Raw genomic sequence first — 23020 nt, 5'->3', positions numbered from 1 at the left:
TCGGGTCTTTTCTAAGCAAGTGGCCCCGGTTGTGAGGGGTCGTTCTAACAAATTCTCCTGAACACAGGAAAGGAGTGAGCAGGCATCGCGCTTCCTGGAGCGGCTCTGACTTCCTAGGCCTGAGGCAGCCGGGAGCCTGCTGGTTTCCTTGGAGACGATGCTCTTCTCCCTACAGAGCGTCCCCCACCCCACCGCACACCGTGGGGGGCACAGGAAGGAGATGGAAAGGGGAGGAAATTCTTTTTTTAGATTTGTCTCTGATACTGTGTTGGGGATGCTTTCAACATCTTCACTTGCTTTGGATTTAAAAAATAATCACTTTGTTCTCATGACTTTTAAAAGTTTCTCTAAGGGAGTCTGGCTGGCTCAGAAGTGTGTGCGACTCTTAATCTCAGGGTCCTGAGTTAGAGCCCCATTTGAGAGTAGAGATTACTTAAACTTCAAAAATTTCTCTAAAAAAAGCTTAGGGCCTTCAATAATCCTGTGATACAATGTGGTTACTTATAAATTAAACTAATGGCTTGTGCCTAGGATCAAAGAATGCTTTACAGTCTTTGCGAGACACATTTTATTGTTAACATTCAATAATGTTAATTAAATAACTCTCTTTTGAACTGCTGAAGGTCAACTGCTGAAGGTGGCCATCTCACCCAGAGAATTAATTCTACCAGGCAGAAATGACCATCAAAAACATTATCTTGTCATTTGTTGCTGAGTCTAAACCAGTGAATACTCCTGGGTGTCAGAAAGCTAGTGCGGTATTTATGTCCTATAAATACACCAAACCATTGCTGATACTGAATGCCCTTTCTCCAACAACTGTATTTAAGCTAAGATTGGCCTTAGTTCCCCAGTTAGGAGTCCTTGGGTGAAAGAATGATTTCAGTGGGGTAAAAAGTCAAGATGCATAATGAGAAAAGTATTGAATAACATCTTTATTTTCCTCAGTGACCCATTTCCTATTACGAAGAAATATCTGTTGCTCGCCAGATGACCTGAGAGGAAAAGCCCATTACCTTTCTTCTTTTACCTGAGAGTAATACATGCTCGAACAAGAGAGCTCAGAGCGGAGGAGCACTGCGCTCTCCGTGCTCTCCGTGCTCTCCGTGTTTACCGGATCTCCACCACCCAGAAACAGCCAGTCAGTGCTGTGCTGTGGGGCCTTCTAGCCTCTCTTCTACACATATATGTGCATATAAATGAATAGAATCAAAAGCCAGTAACTGGCTTTTTCTCTTAGCAATACATTACTATGTCTTTTTCATATCAACCAAATACTCTTCAAGGACATTTTTCACTGTTATGAGGGATTCTCTCATGTGGATGTCCATTGTCCTTATAAATACTTAGGATCACTACCTATGATCTTCGAAAGGCGCATAATTCTAAGGACCTTATTAAAAGTTAAGATGTATTCCTAAGTCAATGAAAACTCTTTGGAAAACAAGAGTGATGGATATTAAGATTCAAATAGAAATAAAGTTCATATTGAGATGCTAGTGAAATACATTTCAGAAGCCACAGCTGTGGTAACCGGGGGGTAGGGGTCTCCCCACAGGTGAGCACAGGGCAAGGTGGAAGTCTGCAGCACACAATGATAAAAACAGGTCTGTGTTTCTGATGGCTCCGGCAAAGTAGGTTGTGTTCTCGTGCTACCCTTACTTCAAATGTAATGTTAAGATTGCCTGTTAGCCTGAAAAATTATTGGGGACTTTCCCTCTTGGACTGCATTCTCATAGTTATAATAAAAAGTACCAGAGCAGACGTATCATTATAAATGAATTCTGCCGACTCAGAGATTGTTCCAGAAAGAACACTGCTGCTTCCTTCAGTCCTAGAGAGTGATACACAGGAGAACATTCCTATCCTTGTCTAATAAGAAAGGAAAGAAAGGATTTGGGGAGCGGGTATATGGAATTAGATGTGTCATTCGTTGCTCATCTTGAACTGAGTACGTCCAAAATCCTACGCGCCATCAAGCAGGAGGGCGTATGAGTGCGGAGGGGCAGGAAGTGACGTTACTGGACCGTCTACTACCACCCAAATTGGAAAGAGAAAATTTAAAAATTCGAAAGATAATTCTGATTTCTACTTTACTTTGTTGAAACTATATAATCACACATTTTTAACTTCAACTTCATAAATACTCTAATGGAACTCAAAGCTCTTGGGACATTTGTTTTCCTAATTATGTATTTTTTTAAACCATGAAAGTCTCTTACTGGTTTGATTCAACTATGATATCAGGACTTAACAATTCAATGAACATTTCCAGATGACCTACGCGGCGGGCAACACGCGAGGTTCTGGAGAGGGAAAGCAGGATACCCGCTTAACCCTGTCTGCGTCTCCGGGCGTTCCTGTGGTTCACGATCCCCGAGCCCCATGGCCCCTGGCCAGTGAGTACTTGGGGCAGCAAAGCTGGGGCAGGGGTGGGGAGGGCGAGAGAGTGGGAGGAGCGCGGCCTCGCTGACTCACCTCAGCCCGCACGATTCTGTCCACGATGGTCTCCAGGATTTCCAGCTTACTGCACTTCACGACTCCCTCGAAATACTGAGAGCGGTGCTGAAGGGCCTGGGTCACCGTGATATCTAGGTTATTGTAGGTTTTCTCAGCAGCAAGGTTCTGTAATGAAGTAACGATGAATTATATCCTTTCATTTCGATTCACATTTGTGACCAAAGTCCGTGTCAAGTGATGTGATTTTCAGAAACATTCCTGTTCCGTTACCTGCGGCAACCTTGCGAAATAGTGACGGCCTTTCCCAGAGAGGATTCCCCCGCTCCTACTGTGTAAGGCTCTAGAGCCTGAGTGAACAAAGTCTTTGGAGACATGGACTGCCCTTTGTAAAGGGTGAGAAGTGCCCCAGGGCACCCACTAGGAGGGCGCTGAGGGCATCAGGGGGATCAAGCAGTCACGGGGGAAGAGCAGGCCAGACAGGCCCGACAGACCCACGTGGCTTTAGCCTTAGACAGTCCTACGCAACCAAACTCCAACCGGCCTGTTTTTGGAAGTTTCAGCTCCCTTTCTTAAAAAATACCCTAAAACCCTAAGGAAGTGCATTTAAAATGAATAGGGAAAAGAAAGCAGACTGTGGGAAGATGTGGCACTACCTCTAATAGATTTATACCAGGGATTGAAAACAGGACTTTAAATAATCTCCTGAATGCTTTTGCTGTCTTTTTGTTCCCACCAGCGAACAACGGGATGTTCCCACCACACGTTCCTGTGTACACGAAGCACTGGCCTCCTGGCAGAATGAATGATGGCTCGTGCATGGAAATAGGGCCATTTAAAATATTCACAAATGCTGTAGTGCCAGAGAAGCTATCCACGGACCGAAAAAATAATCTCTAAAATGCTAATATGTTATTCACTGCTAAGCCACGGAGTGTCAGGTACAATGACTGTTGGTCTACGGAATCCTCCGATCCGCACAGCCACAAAAGCTATTACATTAGGGAAAAATGCAAACAGATTAGTGAATAGGTTTTAAATGCATTCTAGATGACAGGTGTGACAAAACTAAAAATACTTACAATTACATCAAATTTGGAATAAATATCCACAACTTTTCCTAAAAATGAAAACAGATGTTAGAAAAATGTCTTAGAAACAAAAAGATGACATTTAAAATCCATCTTAACCAGGTGATTACTAGCAATTAAATATTGCTAAATAACAAACTTGTCTACTCTTAAATGAGCATGAAACCACATCTTAATGGAAAATGTGAAAATAAGCCAGTTGGAACTCTCATTAAGCTGAGTGCTCCTTGGTGCTGACTTGATCCGCCGTATCTAAATTTTTAGCTCCAAGCCCTGGCTGCCACCCACCGAATCTGATCCACTGACCATTTAACTGTCAGTTTGCCCCCAGGGGACAGAGCGTGGTCTTTCAGGCCCTGGTATGACCAAACCCACAGACCTGACTCATCTACCACAGGCAAGGCCGACACTCGTCTTTCTACAAAGACGTTCAAGGCTTTGATGATGGGAGTGTCGGGGTGGATGAAGGCGATGTTGTGGTAGGTCCCAATTCCAAGGGCATCCAGGTTCTGCTTCATGAAGGCAGGCTTTGGCATATCAGACATCTAAACAGGAAGATAGATACAGACGGTCTAGAGCCCAAACAGACCTTTTTAATGTTCACATGTCCACACTTGGACGAAAACTATGTATAACAAATTAAAGTTAGTGTTCTCTACCAATCTACCTGGCTCTCTGAATTACCATGAAGTATTACGTATAAGAATTGTAGTTTCTGTTCAGTCGGTTTCTATTCTAAGCTTACATTTAACTACTTAGTAAAATACTGCAGAAAACATAGATTGTAATGTTCCCTTTCCCCTCACTCACTGAAAACGTGGATGGAAGCGGGAACAAGAAGTCTCTTTGGAAATCAAGACCCACAGCCACCCGAGAATCCTTTATTCTGAGTTAGGTTCAGTTCCTGGTCCCGCCATCAGCATTAAGTATTACGTATGAAGAACCCACACATGTGCAAACCCAGAGCGTCTGATGGGAGCATCTGAGCTGCGGCTCGGCTCGCCCTCACCCTGTCCCACCCCACATCCTGAACTCGCCCGCGGAGGACTCCGACTCGTGATTACTGGGAGCAAAGAACAAGCCAACTGAGCAGAATAAAAGAACCTTTAAAAGTTCACTTTTCTTTTCATGGGCTGTTTGAGAGGAGGAGGGAGAAGGCAGAAGAGAGAAGTCTAGGGTCATGTTGGACTAAAACAAAATAAGGTCTACGGTTTCAAAAATCCACCTTGTGTAAAGGGCACAGTTGATTCCGTCCTCCTGGTGTACCTTATAATTATCAGGAAAAGATGAACAATTAGAAGAAACAAAATGTTCAAGTCAAAGAGTTCATCAATATTCAAATCATGAGAATCCTAGAAATTTGGAGAAAAAAAAGAAAGACCTATTAGGTCATCTAGCCCATCTCGATGCAGGAAAACCCCTGTTCCATATTGTACACTTAGGCTAACGGTCACATATCTCCAAGGGTAAGGCCACCTTTTCTCAGAAAATGATCTCAATTCAGTAAAAATCAGGGTCTGAAATTTATTTGAAATTCTGTATTTTAATCTGAAAACCTCTAGTTGAATATTCTAAGAGCATGACTTAATTACCATATTGGCCCAAATGCAAGGCAGTACTGGCGGAGGCAACCTCCTCTACTCTTCGTGGAAGACAGAAGACCAAGGCCCGCCTCCAGCTGTTCCTCCTCATGTCCGCAGGAGCGCGGCTGTCAAAATGGGCTGGACTCGACCTCATAACCTCTGGGAGACCTGGGGCGGCTTTAACCCTCCGAGCCGGGCGCCTCTGAGCCGAGGAGCTACCCCAGGGCTTGCCCACAGGGCTAGAGGGAGGGAGGCCGCCGGCCCCGCGGGAACCTGCCAAGTCACTCCACAGCTGCACCACCTCTAAAATGGGGTTAATCAAAATACCTACCTGGGAGCGGAGACGAGGACTGGCTGTGTCTCGTGGTGTGCTTAGGACAGTAGCGGACGCGTCACACATACGTCAGAGTACACAGCTCGGGCGACTACCGCTACTGTACGAGGCTGACTCTCCGAGGGGCTAAAAGCCTGCAGGCCCTGAATACACGGCGCCAGCCTCGGTCCCCTTCGGCCTAGACGCTGAGGAGGCCGCCTGAGCAGCGGACGACACAGGTGACGTCTGTCCAGCCAGCTCCGGACATCCCTAACTGTCCCCCCCCCCATGGTCTCTCCACTCAACTGTGTGCCTTTCAGTAAACCTCCTACCTTCTTAGCATTTATGTAACCACGGAGAGTGTTGGTTTTATAGGTAAACTGCTAAAATGCAGGACTGGCTTGATGGACGGGGTATTTCTCCCAATTACTAACCCCCCCGACCCCCGACACGTGCTTCTGTCTGCAAAACTGAGGCCGAACTCTGGGAGGAAGGGCAGTGGCTGCTTGGTGTCACCCAGAATTCGAGTTTCCTTAATTGCAGCTGTGTGGATGGGGATGGGAAAGCTAATGTGATGTAGATTTTCAAAGTCTATTAAATTCTTTTGAAAAATGATTTCACGGGGCCCCTGGGCGGCTCAGTTGGTTAAGTATCTACCCTGGGATTCTGGCTCAGGTCCCGATCTCAAGGGTGTGAGATGGGGCCCAGCGTCGGGCTCTGTGCGCAGCACGGAGCCTGCTCAGGACTTTCTCCTTTCTCCCTCTGTCTCTACAACAAATAAACTCTTAAACAAAAAATGAATTCATGGGATCTCTTCTGAAATAGGAATGAGGCTTACTGGTCACAGCGGGCCAACTACTACTTTTTTAACATTTTTTTTTTTTTTTTAAAGATTTGTTTGTGAGAGTGAGAGTGGGAGAGAGAGAGACGGAGGCAGAGGGAGAATCAGACTCCCCACTGAGCAGAGAGCCCGATGTGGGGCTCGATCCCAGGACCCTGAGATCATGGTCTGAGCCAAAGGCAGACACTTAACCGACAGAGCCACCCAGGCGCCCCTGACCAACTACTTTTAACCTCAAACTCAGTGCATATAATACAAAGGAAACAAATTCAAGTCCTCTTATAAGAACTCTGGTCCTTATGAGACTCTTTTAAAACTTTGGTCATGATATTGACCTCTCACTCCAAATGCAGTTGAGAAAACCTACAGAAAACAAAGCCTGAATTTGGACCAACATGGTACTCTCGTGACGAAATTTTTATTTACTTGTGTTTTTCTATTGCAGCAATTTATAATAAGATAATCCTGGGGACAGTGTTTTTTGAATGTTTCCAAAACCATGATACCAATAAAGCATCACAAGGCAATTTGCTATAAATACCGGCTCAATTTATCTTACATAATAGCACTTTCTTAATTAGATGGGCTTGCAAATTACTTTACTGCCTCATATTTTAGGTGATAAAATATTCTAATTTAAATAGAGAATTCCAAGTGTTTTTATTATTTTGATACTTGCCCCGAAAGGCGATTGCTTTTTAATTGGAATCAGCCTGAAGAACGTACAATTTAAACACGAGTAAGTTGAGAAACCGCTGCTGAGGAATGGAGACCTCCTAACAATCCCAACTCCAGAATTGACGTCATCTCCTGAGGTGACAGGAGCCAATTTACGTGAAGTAAACCAGGTAAAGCGGGGGCAGCCGCGTCTTGAGAAACACCAGGACTACTTACAAAGAGCTGGAGGAACTTGAGGATTCTCTTGTGGGTGAGAATATAAAGTGCGTTCCCACTGACGGGGTCGATAACCGGCAGTCTGTGGATTTTATTTTTGATCAACGAGTACACGGCGTCGAAGAGGCTGCGGGAAAAGCCATCAAAGTTGTTAGGAGGCTTTAAAGGAGGTGAAACGCTCTGGACCTGCCCTGCTTTAGAAGCATTTTCAGTGTTTCTACATCACAGCCACAAAAGGCTGACCTGACCTGAAGCAGTTTTGGGAAAGTTCTAAACTGGGGATCTCAGCACATGTTCTGTCTTTGCGGCCTGTGTCGATCGTGGGTACAAGTGCGGGCCGCGGGGCTCCAGCAGAGCCGTTTCTGGTGCGTTTGCGGCGGCGGCTGTGCGACACGTGGCGGAGAACCTGGGGACCGCGCACGGCCACCAGCAGCGACGGGGAGCTGTGGCCCCGCGCCCCGCACCAGAGCTGACTCGGTGCACCCCGCTTCTGGGCTGCCCTGGCCCCTCCTGTGGCTGCCAATCAGGAGACTGGACGTTTAGCTGTATGTTTAGGACTTGGAAATCAACTAATAAAAATCGGTATCTACTTTTTCTCTCTAGTGCCTAGAGGTAGAAGAGTATTTTCATGGATGTGGAAATGTGTCCGAGCCGTCCCGGAAGGCCCGGGTCACGACGTCTGTGCCAGAGCGCCTCAGAGGGACCGCGTGTTCTTCCAAGCACCCCCGGACCAGTGTCTAACGGAGGTGGCCCTGCAGCGTCAGGGCGCATGAGAGCCCCCGGGGGCAGCTGCTGTAGTGCACGTTCCTGGGCACGACCCACGACCCTCCAGAGGCCATGGAGCAGGTCCGAGGCAGAGCCCAGAGACGAGCAGTTTTAACAAGCTCCCCAGACGGTTCATGTGGCAGGTGACCAGGATTTTAAAACTGCTTAGTTTGACCATTTTCCCGGCCCCTTATCAATCCTTTGAACAAACAATGGCTGATTCCCACTGTCTCTAGATTTATTAAATTGAGTATCTGAAATAAAGGAGGCTGTCCCCTATCTAGATTAAAAAAGAAAATCTATCAATCACGGAAACAAGAATCTGAATAAATGTTTTCAAAGGAGAAAAAACTTTACAGGTTTACCTTGCGTCTGGAGATATATTCACTAAAGGCTTAAATGTTTCTTGTAAATAAAGCTCTGTTTTTATAGAAAGAAAATATGCAATTAGTAACACATTTGGTATTTGCAATTATTATGTAAATTACTCTTCAGTTTATAGATAACAATTAGAAGGATTAAAAACCAAAATCAAATAAATCTAATGTACAGAACACTACTGTATAAATTATAGTTAGGACTACTTTAAACAACTTATAAACCGTTTTAGGATGTTGCCATTGTGGAAAAATTAAATATTTAAAAACAGTATTACAATAAATGTTATAAGAAGAAAAGTCAAGCAATTGGATGTAGAAAGCAGAACCAGCAGAGGTCACTAGAATGCTACCAAATTATCACCCTCCAGAGACAAGCGCTCAAGAAATCCTTTAACTAATTTTTGTAGGTTTTAACAAACTTTGTTCTTTAACCATTAAGTTTTATTTTACCAAGCTAACGCTCAGAATCTGTATCTTGGGGGATCTTTGTAGTCTGTAGAAATTCTTTCTAAAGATCCACTGTAACTAATTTGTCTTGCTGAGATTTCTCTACAGAAAGCATTCAAGAGTAACCTGACATTACCATTATTACCACCAAATACCACATAATATCAAATTGCAAATATACTTAAATCTTGGTCTAACATTACTTGTATAGTGGAATTTAAGAGGAAGTATCTCTCTTGGCGTTAAGGTACATATTCATAATAGGCAGTGCGTTAAGATTTCATGTTGACTGAGTTTGTTTGGTTTGACTTGATAAAGCCATTACAAATCAAATATCTTGTTCAATAAAACTTACAGGTCAGAGAGAGTTAGAAGAGCCCCTGGCCCTCAAGAGATTCCAATGGACCCTCAGATTCTGTAGCTGCTACTCACAAAGGTTACTTATCATTCCAAGCAGATTTTTCATTTTTAATTAACATTTTTCTGTCTATAGGTCCCTCCGTTTCTATCCAGGCTTTTTCTCTGGGACCCCCTATAAAGCCCCTCCTCAGTATTGGTCAGACAGCCTTCCTCAGTCATCCCCACTCATCCAATCCAGCAGGATGGGTCTAAGAACAATCACATAGTCATAGAATGAGAATTAAAACAAGATATTGTGATTTTAAAGGGTTATTTTTTCATATGATTTACCAAAATCTTCCAGTTCAAGGTTCATTTGTTCTATGTTTCTTCATAATTTGTAGAAAAATAATTATTAAATGTAAGAACAGATCTTTGCTTTTGTTAGTGGTAGGAGGCACTCCCCTGGTGCATTTTCTAGATAGAGATAAGTCTGCGGGCAAGGATGGCCACACTCAGAAGTGAGTGGTGACTCTGCTGGGGGCAGTGGCTGGGGCCTGAGTAAGCTCATTCGTCCTTGTGTCCCAGCCTTAGTATACAGACTCGCTGTGGGTTCTCCACAAATGTCCACTCAACAGAATGGATCGTATTTATAATGGTATGGTTCACCACTGAGATTAAAACAGACATGTTTTAATGATGTAGTTCATTAAACAGAGAAGAAAGATCCATTAAGTTAAAACATATTTTACACACTAAGCAGAACATTTTTTCCTGATATTAAAAGATTATCACCCAATTGTGCTTACCCCTCCATGTTTCAATCTTATGTTCTTCTAATTCATAAATCTGTACCTGCAAATAAGAAAACTTCTTATTTACAAATATTAACATATATAAGACAAGAAAAGTTACTTCATAACCAATGCAGAGTCCCATAATTCAACAGGTGGAAACAATCAAGATAATTCAAAATATTAGATATACAACAAACATAAAATGCTCTGCATTTCTTTGAAGGTAAGTGCCTTCAAAATTTAAAACGTAATAGGGGTGTCTGGCTGGCTCAAAGGAGCGTGTGACTCAAGCTCAGGGTTGTGAGTCTGAGCCCCACAATGGGTGTAGAGATTACTTAAAAAATAAACTAGTTTTCATTAATTTAACATGAAAATTTCTGATACACTTACATTTTTAAACATATATGGACATATATACCCATTCCTTTTTTTTTAAGGATACAGGAAATTTTTAGCAACTCTAGTTTAAAAAGGACAAATGGAAAATTGTGCTAAGGAGAGATCACAACCAACACCAGAAATACAAACAATTATAAGAGAAAACGATGAACAATTATATGCCAACAAATCAGACAATCTGGAAGAAATGGATATATTCCTAGAAACATCAACTACCAAAACTGAAACAGGAAGAAAGAGAAAACCTGCAGAGCCCCATAACCAGCAATGAAATTGAATCCGTAATCGAAAACCTTCCAACAAGTAAGAGTCCAGGGTCAGATGGCTTCCCAGGGGAATTCATTTAAAGAAGCATTAACACCTGTTCTTCTGAAACTGTTTCAAAAAACAGAAATGGAAGGGAACCTTCCAAACTCATTCTATGAGGCCAGCATTACCTTGATCCCAAAACCAAAGACCCCACTAAAAAGGAGAGTCACAGTCTAATATCCCTAATGAACACGGATGCAAAAATTCTTACTAAGATGCTAGCCAACAGGATCCAACAGTACATTAAAAGGATTATTCACCACGACCAGGTGGGATTTATTCCTAAGCTGCAAGGTTGGTTCAACATCTGCAAATCGATCAATGTGATACACCACATTAATAAAGGAAGGATGAGAACCGTTGATCCTCTCACTAGAAGTCTCCACTAGAAGTCCTCGCCTCAGCAATCAGACAACAGAAAGAAATAAAAGGCATCTAAATTGGCAAAGAAGAAATCAAACTTTTACTCTTCTCAGATATATGATACTCTATGTAGAAAACCCAAAAGACTCGGACAAAAAACTGCTAGAACTGATAAAGGAATTCAGCAGAGTTGCAGGATATAAAATCAATGCACCGAAGTCAGCTGCATGTCTACACTAACAACGAAGCAGCAGCAAGAGAAATCAAGGAACTGATCCCATTTACAACTGCTCCAAAAACCAGAAGATGCCTGGGAAAACCTAATCAGAGAGGTAAAGGCTCTGTGTGAAAAACAGAATACTTACGAAAGAAATTGAGGAAGACATATAGAAATGGAAAAACGTTCCATGCTCATGGACTGGAAGAACAACGACTGTTAAAATGTCTGTGCTACCCGAAGCAGTGTGCACATCCAGTGCAATCCCTGTCAGAGTACCATCAGCATTTTTCACAGAGCTGGAACAAACAGCCCTAAAATTTGTATGGAACCACAAAAGACCCCAAATAGCTAAAGGAACACTGGGGGAAAAAAAACCAGGAAAAAAAACAAAAACTCACACACCAAAAACTCACCTAGAACTGGAGGCATCACAATTCCAGGCTTTAAGCTCTATTACAAAGCTGTCATCATCAAGACAGCATGGTTCTGGCACAAAAACAGACACATAGATCAGTGGAACAGAACGGAGAGCCCAGAAATGGACCCTCAACTCTACAGTCAACTAATCTTTGACAAAGGAGGAAAGAATACCCAACGGAAAAAAGTCTCTTCAACAAGTGATGGTCGGAAAACTGGACAGTCACATGCAGAAGAATGAAACTGGACCATTTCCTTACACTACACACGAAAATAAAATGGATGAAAGACCTTAATATGAGAGAGGAATCCATCAAAGTCAAAGAGGAGAACACAGGCAGCAACTTCTGTGACCTCGGCTGCAGCAACTTCTTGCTAGACACATCTCCAAAGACAAGGGAAACAAAAGCGAGAATAAACTATTGGGACTTCAAGACCAAAAGCTCTTGCAAAGCAAAGGAAAACAGTCAACAAAACTAAAAGAAGCAGAAGAAGCAGAAGCAGAAGAAGATATTTGCAAATGCCTTATCAGATAAAGGGCTAGTATCCAAAATCTATAAAGAACTTATCAAACTCAACACCCAGAAAACAAAATAATTTAGCCAAGAAATGGTCAGAAGACATACAAATGGCCAACAGACACATGAAAAAGTGCTCAATATCACTTGGCATCAGGGAAATACAAAAACAAAAATAAAAACCACCTCACACCAGTCAGAATGGCTAAAATTAACAAGTCAGGAAACAACAGAGGTTGGCGAGGATGCAGAGAAAGGGGAACCTTCTTACGCTGTTGGTGGGAATGCAAGCTGGTGCAGCCAGTCTGGAAAACAGCATGGAGGTTCCCCAAAAAGTTAAAAATAGAGCTACCCTACGACCCAGCAATTGCACTACTGGGTATTTACCCAAAGGATACGAACGTAGTGCTCCAAAGGGGCACGTGCCCCCCAGTGTTAGAGCAAAGATGTCCACAATAGCCAAACTGTGGAAAGAGCCGAGATGTCCATCGACAGACGAATGGATAAAGAAGATGTAGTATGTGTGTACACTCACACAGACATGGAATACATAAACACAGTGGAGTATTACTCAGCAACTAAAAAGAGTTAAATCTTGCTGTTTGCAATGATGTGGATGGAATTAGAGGGTATTCTGCTAAGCAAAGTAAGTCCGAGAAAGACAAATACCATATGATTTCACTCACGCAGAATTTCAGAAACAAAATAGATGAACACAGGGGACGGGAAGGAAGGATAAAAGAAGATAAAGACAGGGAGGCAAACCACCCTTAACTCTAGAACAAACCGAGGGCTGCTGGAGGGGAGGTGGTGGGGCAGGACGGGGTGACGGGCACGAAGCCTTGAGGGCACATGAGGGAACCAGCACGGGGTGTGATCTGCACCTGACGAGTCACTGACTTCTACCCCTGAACAGTAACACAATATATGTAAATGAAATTGAGCTTAGGGAATAAAAAAAAAAAGTTCCATTTCCATTTTGTGGAAAATCAACCACAGAAAATTTTATAAAGACCCTACAAAATCTTTCAAGGGTAAGCTCCCCATCTCAGTGAAAATTCCATGGGAATAAGGTTTGAAAGTAGGACTGGCGATCACCCAGGGAAGAGCAAGCACACATAAGATCACGGCACTGAAGCCAGAAAGACGAACGCAGGGGCAGAGACCTGTGGGACCGTGTCCAGTGGCCTATACACACGCGACTGAAGTCCTGGGAGGAAGGATGAGACAGAAAAAAATACCTAAAGAAACAGCAATCAAAAACTTCCCAAATTGAAAAACCAACCTAGAGGATCATGGGAACGCAGCCTAGCTGGCGCAGGAGCCACACAAGGAAAAGCAGACACAGGCGCGGGGCCGCCAGTGCTGACACCAGAGGGACGAGACAGCTTGGAACCAGAAGGAAACGCGGACTCCCCAGAGGACAGAAGGTAAACGTTTCTGCTGACTTCTGACCCCAAGCCCCGGGAGGCCAAAAGACCATGAAATGACATCTTCAATGTGTTAAAAACAACAACTGTCAATTCCACTTCCGTAAAACAGGGGAAGTGTTCTCTGAGCACAAGGATGACCTCAGGACACTGTGACACGAACCACAGTGTCACAACAGAACCGACGGCGTAATGGGGACGGGGGTGCACACAGGCTGCCGGCGCCTTGGCACAGAAACTATAGATGCTGCATCCTTTTCCTCTGTATTTTGTTGAAACCAAAAATAAGGGCAGATTAAATGGCACTATATTATGTAGATAATAGATTGCGTTCAGTGACCGCAAGCGCTGGAATTCACAGCACACATGCAATGGCAGGGTCCCGTGAGCCCGGCGGGGGGACAGGGCCGCACTAGTTCCCGGCTGCAGACAACTAGACAATGGGAAAAACGTGTGCAGGAACGGTTCTCCGACACTGGGCTATTGGCACCTCTGGGAGAAGGCCTGCAAACACAGCGAGCCCCATGCTCACAGCTCTCTCTAGATGTGACCCGGCCAGGGCGCCACACTCCCGCTGAGTTAGGGAGATAGAAACCAAAGTCTGGGGCAGACGGGGCCAGGGGAATCTGCAGCCAGAAACCCAAACGGGAGGAGCTGTCCAGGACAAGAAGAGAAGGCGGAGCTGGGATCTCCTAGAGTTGTTTTTGTTTTGTTTTGTTTTTTAAGATCTTATTTATTTATTTGACAGAAATTAAGAGAGCATAAGCAAAGGGAGTGGCAGGCAGAGGGAGAAGGTGAAGCAGACTCCCTGCTGAGCAGAGAGCCTGATGTGGGGCTCGATCCCAGGACTCCAGGATCATGACCTGAGCCGAAGGCAGATGCTAAACCAACTGAGCCACCGAGGTGCCCCCTCCTAGAGTTTCTGACTGGAAACGAAGCGGGGCGTACCCACGGTGAAAGCACACCAGGCCAGGCCAAGACCCACCACGGAAGCCACTGTGTCCTGTGGAATGGAAGGTCCTCGCTGAACCACCAGGGAATCCCAGGGAGCTCCCAGAAGTAACGGGACAGAACCAGTCAAAGACGAACACTCTGACGAAGCTTAAACCCGCCCCCCATAGAAGCGTTTGGAAAGAGGAGCATCATCATCATGGGGGAAATGCGAATCGGAACCACAGTGGGATGCACCGCACACCTGTCAGAAGAGCTGGCGTCGAAAAGACAAGAGACAGTAAGTGCTGGCGAGGATGTGCAGCAAAGGGGACCCTTGTGGACCGTCGTGAGAAGGCAAGCTGGTGTCTGCACCATGGAAAACAGCATGGACTTTCCTCAAAACATGAAAACTAGAGCTACCATAGGAGCCAGTAATTTCACTGTGTGTGTGTGTGTGTGTTTTCTTAAGATTTTATTTATCTGAGAGAGAGAGAGAGCATGAACACGAGAGGTGGGAGGGCCAGAGGGAGCAGCCTCCCCACCGAGCGGGGAGCCCGATGTAGGACTCGATCCTGGGACTCCAGGATCATGACCTGAGTCGAAGGCAGTTGCTTAACCAACTGAGTCACCCAGGCACCCACTCTGGGTATTTTCCTGGGAAAAAAGCCCTGCAAATACTAATTTGAAAAGATATATGTACCCCTATGCTCGCTGCAGCAGGGCTCACAATAGCCAAGATAAGGAAGCAGCCCAAGTGTCCACTGATAGATGAACGACTGTACACACACGCGCGTGAGTATCAGTCATAAAATGGAATGGAATCCTGCCATTTAAATGTGGCAACGCGGAGGGACCTAGAGGGAATCAGACAAAGACAAATACTATATGGTTTCACTTCATACAGAATCTAAAAAGCAAACGAGTAACAAATATACTCATAGGTATAGAGAACAAACTGGTGCTCACCAGAGGGTAAGGGAGTGAGGAGAGAAGAGAATCAGTAAGAGGACCGAGAGGTCCAGACTCCTAGTTACAGAATAAACAAGTCACGGGGATATAGTCAATGAAACTAACTAGCTTTGTAAGGGGACAGAAGGGAACTAGACCGACTGTGCTCATCAGTTCGTAATGTACGTAAACAGGGATTCACTGTGTTGCACACCTGAAACTACTATAATCCTGTATGTCATTTATAAATAAAAAAACTTTGGGCTGCATATTTAGACAACTGCTTTTATAGAAATTTTGATTTAATTAGCTACTGCTAAGAGTTTTATTTTTTTAAAGACTTGTTTTAGAGAGAGCGAGCGTGTTTGCCAGGGTGAGGGTCCCACGCAGGCTCCCCAGGGAACGCAGAGCCCCACGTGGGTGGAACCCCACAACCCTGAGATCATGGCACTTAACTGACTGAGCCACCCAGGCACCCCTTGCTGAGATCTTTAACACAGGTTTAGCTGTATTTTATCAAAATATATTCAGTTAATAGTCATGTGTGATTTTGCTAGTTCAAAAGCAGACATATGACCCTTATAAAGAAAACCAGTATTTACCTGCATGGGTGGTATTTAAGAAATCAGATTCCTCATGTGAAATAAATATGGGATACTTACAAAATCGTTGGTTCAAGTTAATTCTGAGAGTATCTCTTATGTTTTTACTTTCCTCATTTTACATAGGAAATTAGTTATTGGGCAATATTAGCTATTACATATAAAATGAGTATTAGATTGTCTTTTACCTTTCAGATACCCAAAAGAGCATAAAAGAAAAAAATTATGCAGTTCTGTCCTTACCTACCCTTGTCAAAAACACTCCCCCCTCCCCCCACAAAAACCAAAGCCAAAACCCAAACAAGCTGGTAGAATCACAAAAATCACAGTGTTCGATAAAAGGCCTTATGTGGTTCTCAAACTATGCTCTTAGCAAACAGCTGGACAAGGAACCGGGGATCAGGGAGTTCTCCCACTGAAATTAGCCAGCGGCATCTTTTCATAATTGGCAGAAAAATATCAAAACTGAATTTCTCTAATTTTAAGTTTTACTTCTTTAAAACCACAGAGTACATACAGTTCTTGTGAAACAGTTCAGGGGGTAACTGCATGAGGCCGCAGTCCCACGGACAGGCCTGGGAAGATAAGCTCTGGGGCCCCAGAGTGGTGTGGGGCGGGGTCGCCTTTGTCTGCGGGTCCAGCAGTCACAACACCGCGGCACGCCCACAGGGCATCAAAGATCATAAATTCAGTGACTGATGTACGCTGATGTGCCCTGCGTGGTATATATTACATATTTGTACAAATCAACTCCCAGCACCCCCCCACCCCCCAATACACAGAAATATACCGCTCCAATGACCCATGTAGGATTTCTGGCACTTACCATGGGTGACTTATAGTATCTATGTAGTATATTTATGAAATCTGTAATTGTTAGCATTCCTGGAACAAAGAATGATATGTTAAATATAAAACAATGAAAAATTTCATAGGATAAGCAAGCCTGGAATCTTTTCTAGAAAAGCTCCTAAAACACACTTTAAACATATCAAGCACAGTTTAATATATTCTATTCTTTAGGACTCTTAGTCTGTTAATTATCTACAACAAATGGAGATAAATTTAGCTGAAATCAAACCTGACAGTAAGTACAACAGACTCAGCCACGGTATTTGGCAATTCAGTGGTGGGGAACTGATCAATACAAAACCTCACAGGAGACTTGCAGTGACATGTAAATATTTTAAAATACTTTAAGGTAAGGTAAGATAAGGTAAGGTATTCCAAAAGCTTTAGACACAGGACACTTCCAGGGCACGTGGATTGTTTCCTGAGAAGCATTCTCCAAATGATGGTTCTTTAAGTACTGATTTAGTGCCCAGTTATTAAGTGCCTACTGTGTGCCAGATGCCAAGACTACAAAGATGAAGAAGCAAGAAACTGTTCTTTGAGGGGATTGTCCCCGAGAGTGGGAGGCAGACACGCTGATGATATTAAACCAGACGCACGCTAGCAGAGATGACATCTGCTGTCTACCATGACCTGCACGGCGGGAAATGCTCCAGCCCAGACCCCGAGTTACAGGACCTTCCCGATAGGATAGCGATGATTTAGCACAGGCGTCGATCCTGACTCCGTCACTTCATTCGCACGCTCCACAAGGGGTCAGCCACAGGAGCGGGGACTGCCCACTGTCACGTACACATGTGTAAAGGCGGCCCAGGTCAGGAGTCTGAGCACAGCGTCCCCTGTTCCCTGCCTTCAGAGCCATCGGCAAAGGCACAGAAGCTCCTTCGGGGAGCCAGGGAGGTAATGAGTCAAAAGAAACTCGATAAATAAATAAAGATGGCAGCGAGACTCAGTGGGGGCACGCAGGGGTTTTGAATTTGCTAGTGGCCCCACCTTCCCTGGACATAAAAGCCCAGAGTCCTTCAGCTTGGCAGAGTTTTCGAGACTGAATTTCAGAGCAGCATCTGTTAGGATACCTTGGGCTCTCTGCTCTTAGGCTCCCAGGCCCACACTGCTTACCTACGAAACTTTGTTTCTTACTCTCCCACAGCGGCGCTGCTCGAACACCATTGGCTACTAACGCAAAGAAGGCCTTTTTCACCTAAAGACAAACAAGAGAAACAAAAACACACTTTAAAGTCCAAACACCAGGGGGGAAATACCTCAACCCTAATATCCAGCCAGATTTTACTGGTTATCTTCAACGTTAGTTCTGTAAGTTTGAGAGGCTAAAAAGTTGAACTTATCCACACTGGCAAAAATGCTTTTGTATTCTACTTAAAGCCTGGAGACTTTCTGCAGTGGAAACAATGTAATTCACTTCAAAAATTTTTTTCATTGTATCTAAGAACCTAGTACACACAGAGACTTTATACAATTAAAACTGTATAAAAGAATTTAGCTTCAGTTTAATTTCTCCTATATGTGGCTATTAGTTCATTTCGAAATGCTGAAGTTATACCAAATGACCTGAAATGAAAATCTGTCATACATTCAGTAACAGAGCACACAAGCATTCTTTCTCACTTCCCGGAGGCTGAGAAGACGCGTGAGGGAGAGTAGAGCCTTGCACTCTCACATCGTCTAGAGACAAACATCCAGCATGCGCCTGGCCCTGTTTCAGGTGCACACAGATGGTGTCCCCGGGACCCCGCGGCACAGCCCGTCTGGGGACTGCACCAGGCACAGCAGGCACCGGGGCTGGGGGCGTGTGTATGTGTGAGCGGCCCCAACTCAGTGCTGAAGATGACCCCCCACACGCCCAGAACAAATACACGCAGGGACGTGGTTCCCCTTCATTAAGAACCGCAGAGACATCCCAGGATCCTGGGATCGAGCCCCACATCAGGCTCTCTGCTCAGCGGGGAGCCTGCTTCCTCCTCTCTGCCCACCTCTCTGCCTACTTGTGATCTCTGTCAAAAAAAAAAAAAAAACCTTACAAAAAAATCTTTATTTAAAAAAAAAAAAAAAAACCACAGAGATGAAGATCAAAGCAAGTTGGAAGTATTACCCAGAGCTGCTAGAGGCCAACGTCATTCGGTCACAGCAGCTACCTCAAGTGCTGCCATGAAACCAGGTGGTACCATAAACCAGTAGAAAAATGCCTGAGCCACAGTGTACGTATATTGGGAATCCTAAACATTCGTGCTGTTTGCACACTCGTTCTCTCTGTTGGATTATGTAGTCATCCTGAGGATTAGGAGCAGGAATCAAAGATGGTCAGTGTGGCATTACTTCTAATATTCAAACTGGAAAAGTATCTTCCCCCAACAAAAGAAAATGTATTAAATACTGGATTGCCAGTGGGGAAAAAATATCAAATGGTAGAATTAGAAAGACCATGCTGAAGTAAAACATTATAAAGAAGGTTTATGGCAGTGAAAACATAGACTCAAAAATTGTACATTATAATTATGTAAAATATGTGTTTAAATGAAAAACATCAAAGAGAAATAAGCAAAAAATTAAGTGATATTAAGGAGCTGGGACAGTGACAGTGTGTTTCTTTGAAAAAATGTCAATGTGGCCTTTTCTACGGAAGCAGGTTCTTCTCTCTCCCACTGTATGCCACACCCCAGCTAACTTAATAAGAGAATGACAGGAGCCCAGAGCTTCCCATCAGGCTCAGGCTCCCAACCAATTCAGCATCGGTTTATACGTCTGTTATGATACACTTTGCCTCTGCTTGGCAGGAGTTACATAGGAGCTCGGTTCCCCTACGTGAGTCCAGGTGGGCGAGGAAATCTCATTGTTACACGTGGCCCAGCCCAGCCCAGCACTGTGTCCTGCGAAGTACAAGCCCATGGGGACCCCGCCTGTCTGCTGAATGAACGGCTCAGGACCGGGAAGAGGTGTAGAGCCACTCACCCCTCTGGGCCCAATCACGGGTGACGTGAGAGAGAAATAGCAACTCCACGGCATCCAGAAACGGGTCAAATACTCTTTGAGCCACAGAGTGTATCGAGAATCCTGAAAACAGTCGTGCTCGTGTGACTAACTGGCACCCAGGGATGGCGGGCCGATTTGTCAGGTTTGCTATCTTTCCCTGGGTGGTGCTCTGGGAACCCCTGACTGTGGTCCCAGAAAATATTATAAAAGAATATGTGGAGAAGTCACAGAAAAACATATTTTAGGACACATTAAATATGAGCTGAGCTTGTTTTTCTAAACTGGCTGGAGCAGCTAGGGACGGTGGGGGGGGACCTTGTAACTGCAGATTACCTACGGTCTTCTCCCAAAAAATGGATTTAGTGGAGAAAACCAATTTTAAAATAGTTTATCAAGATCATCCATGACACCCTAAGTGACCGCAGCTGTTGAAAACCCATCCCAGAGGGCTGCGGGTCTGCCCCCGATGACGTGACTGCAGACGCCCGACAAAACCTGCAGGTCACCGAGAGCCCGGCGGACGCCGAGTGAGAAGGTTCGAGAAGCTGCTGTTCCCCAGAGAAGAGCAGCATGTGACTCGATTGCCACAGTCATTTCGGAACTTTTCTGTGGGGATTTTCAAGATCGTTTCAAAAAGGTGAATCTCAACAGAAAGTTGGAGTCTATCAAAAGGAATCAAATCCACCCCAGGCAGGTTAAAGCGACAAAATCACAGCTAAGCACACGTTGCAGACAAGATGCTAAGAGTCCAAGGCCAAGAGAAAATCGGCGAGCGAAAAAGACACACGTTCGTGTTCAAAGCAGCAACAGTCCACCGACAGCCCAGCAGGTGTCCGTTTCAACTGTCCAGCACGATGACGGTTCTTCGGAAACGCACAGAACACCGTGCTTCCCAGGGCTCCGTCCCTACAAGTCTGCACCCGAAAATCTCTATTGGCTGCGAAGCGAGTATTTGAGTCTAATGGCCGGTGCAGACAGACCTAAGACGGATGCATGGCAGGTCCGCCCGGGGGACACCCAGGCCGTGACAAGGACACCAGACGCTGACATGGCGCACGGCTTCTGTGAACTGTGCCGCAGCCGGGCAGGGTGGACAGTGGGAAAACCGCTGCCGAGGCAGCAGTCCGAGGAGCAAGAGAATGGCGAGAACTTAACGTGAAAAAGCACCGTCGTGGCCGCAAGAGAAGGCAAAGCAGCAAACACTAAAGGAAAACCCTTGGAAGTCAAATACCACCTGCGTCCTTGCGAGGGGAGAATCACTGGACCCTAGAAGCTTCTGTGCGCTCAGGTCCTTGGCTCTCTGCGCGCCTCTGCGCTGTGAGTCACAGAATGGGACAACAGGTAATGCTGTCACAGGGGACCGTGCGGGCTGAGTGGGCCTGATGGCAAGATGCGCGCCGGGGTCGGCACAGAGAGCCCAAAGGAGTCAACGCTTTCATTTCCCAGCGCAGACGGACCCAGCCAGAAGCACACAGAGACGGACTGTTTTAATCTCACCCACATGCAACGCTGACACGTCCATACCTCACGGAGGGAGGCACAGTTCCGCCCTCCCAAGACTCAAGACGACACTGGGGAGTGGGTGAGACCCAGCCCCGGAGATGAGAAGCAGACGGAGGGGTCCCAGGGCCCTGTGCCGAGTGGCCCCCCTGCGGCTTCTGGTCCGGCCGCACCTCCCTGGCTCTACAACTCGGCTTTCTCCATGCCACATGCATGGAGTTGAGCAACTGAAAACTCTACTTGGAAAATTCCTCCCAATGACAGAAGACGCAGGGTGTTCCCAGTGACCAATGAACAGGCCAAAGGACGGCAGGCCCAATCTGGTAGCGATCTGCAGGAAAAAGCTCTCAGGGGTCTTGCTTACCTCTGAAAACTTTTCAACTGATACGCGATTTGCTCAAAGTGTTTATCAGCTTTAAAATTTACTTTTTTTTTTTTTTTAAAGATTTTATTTATTTGGCACACAGAGGTCACAAGTAGGCAGAGAGGCAGGCAGGGGGGTGGGGGAAGCAGGCTCCCCGCTGAGCAGAGAGCCTGATGTGGGGCTTGATCCCAGGACCCTGAGATCATGACCTGAGCCGAAGGCAGAGGCTTAACCCACTGAGCCATCCAGGCGCCTCTAAAATGTACCTTTTAATAGGATTTTCAAACAACTGAATGTGATAATTAGATAAGGAAAGATGAAAAATAAACTTTAAATATAGAAATGATTTTTTTAAAACAGTAAGCCCTAAGAGATTCTGCCGTCTCCGGGCAAGTGGAACATCTATGCTCCAAACAACGGAAATGTGGTTCCTTGGCCGCTTCACTGTTCTCCGTACAGTTTCACCCCGATTTTCAGTAATTAAGCTGATTGTGGGGCTTTTAAAATCAACACTGATGAACAGCTAAAGCTCTGGAAAACTATCTAATTTGGTTTCTTACTGTTTACCTCAGAACTTGCCCGGTGGCTTAAACACCCCGGAGGCCTCTCTCTCGTGTCTGCTGGCTCTCCCGGAGCTGCGCGAGGAGGGGGCCGGCCTCGTGGGCGAGGGAGCCCACACCTCCTGGCTCCAGCCCAGTGGACACTGAACTGGTCTGCGCTTTTTTTTTTTTGGCACTTCTATGCCCCAAAGTTCCTTCTACCTCAAGCGCACCTACCTTCAACTCTACCTATGACAACCTGGTTAGCCTTTACCTTCTAACTCCACAACCTAAGCTGCCCCATCAGTCCCGTCAAGGTCGGCACTCCTTCCCTCCTCCCTCTGTGCCTCATTCAGCCCCTTTCGGGGACTTCTGCAGTCTCCCTGTGTCTCCTTAGGCTTAAAAATGGCAGAGCAAACACACTTGCAACACGTTTTCCTCCTGAAAAGCTCTCTTGAAACTTCAGGGAATAGAAGCAGGAAATGGGATGAACCAGGAGGTTTGCGGGGCAGAAGCAGGTGGAGGAAGGTTAATGAGTGACAGAGCCTTGCTGGGGAGGGGTAGGGAGGGGAGAGAAGCAGACCAACCTCTCCCTGCACACGGAAGACCCAAGACTGGAGGCCCTGGTGGGGGTGGGGACGGGGCCAGAGGGGAACAGGAAGCCTGGTGTAGATCGGGGAATGGCCATAGCCACCCGCCACGCCCTATCACCACCGAGGATCATTTTCTGG

The 23020-nt window shown here is 45.4% G+C and overlaps 1 protein-coding gene across 11 annotated transcripts in view; it reads right to left on the bottom strand.

The window, feature by feature from the left end:
* Nucleotides 1–23020, bottom strand: part of PRKAG2 (protein kinase AMP-activated non-catalytic subunit gamma 2) — a 245239-nt gene that overhangs the window by 6762 nt on the left and 215457 nt on the right. For all 11 annotated transcript variants that reach the window (XM_082693440.1, XM_082693434.1, XM_082693437.1 and 8 more), the window contains 8 exons: nt 18018–18099; nt 16873–16931; nt 9920–9965; nt 8310–8364; nt 7180–7306; nt 3928–4093; nt 3540–3577; nt 2479–2625 (listed from right to left, as the gene is read on the bottom strand). In XM_082693440.1, the coding sequence (XP_082549566.1) occupies nt 2479–2625; nt 3540–3577; nt 3928–4093; nt 7180–7306; nt 8310–8364; nt 9920–9965; nt 16873–16931; nt 18018–18099 (720 nt within the window). The remainder of the gene's footprint in view (nt 1–2478; nt 2626–3539; nt 3578–3927; nt 4094–7179; nt 7307–8309; nt 8365–9919; nt 9966–16872; nt 16932–18017; nt 18100–23020) is intronic.

The sequence above is a fragment of the Mustela nivalis genome (genome assembly GCF_964662115.1).
Source record: "Mustela nivalis genome assembly, chromosome: 12".
In the NCBI taxonomy this organism is placed as follows: domain Eukaryota; kingdom Metazoa; phylum Chordata; class Mammalia; order Carnivora; family Mustelidae; genus Mustela; species Mustela nivalis.
The sequence above is the reverse complement of the archived record's forward strand: the minus strand, read 5'-3'. Positions and strand labels throughout refer to the sequence as shown.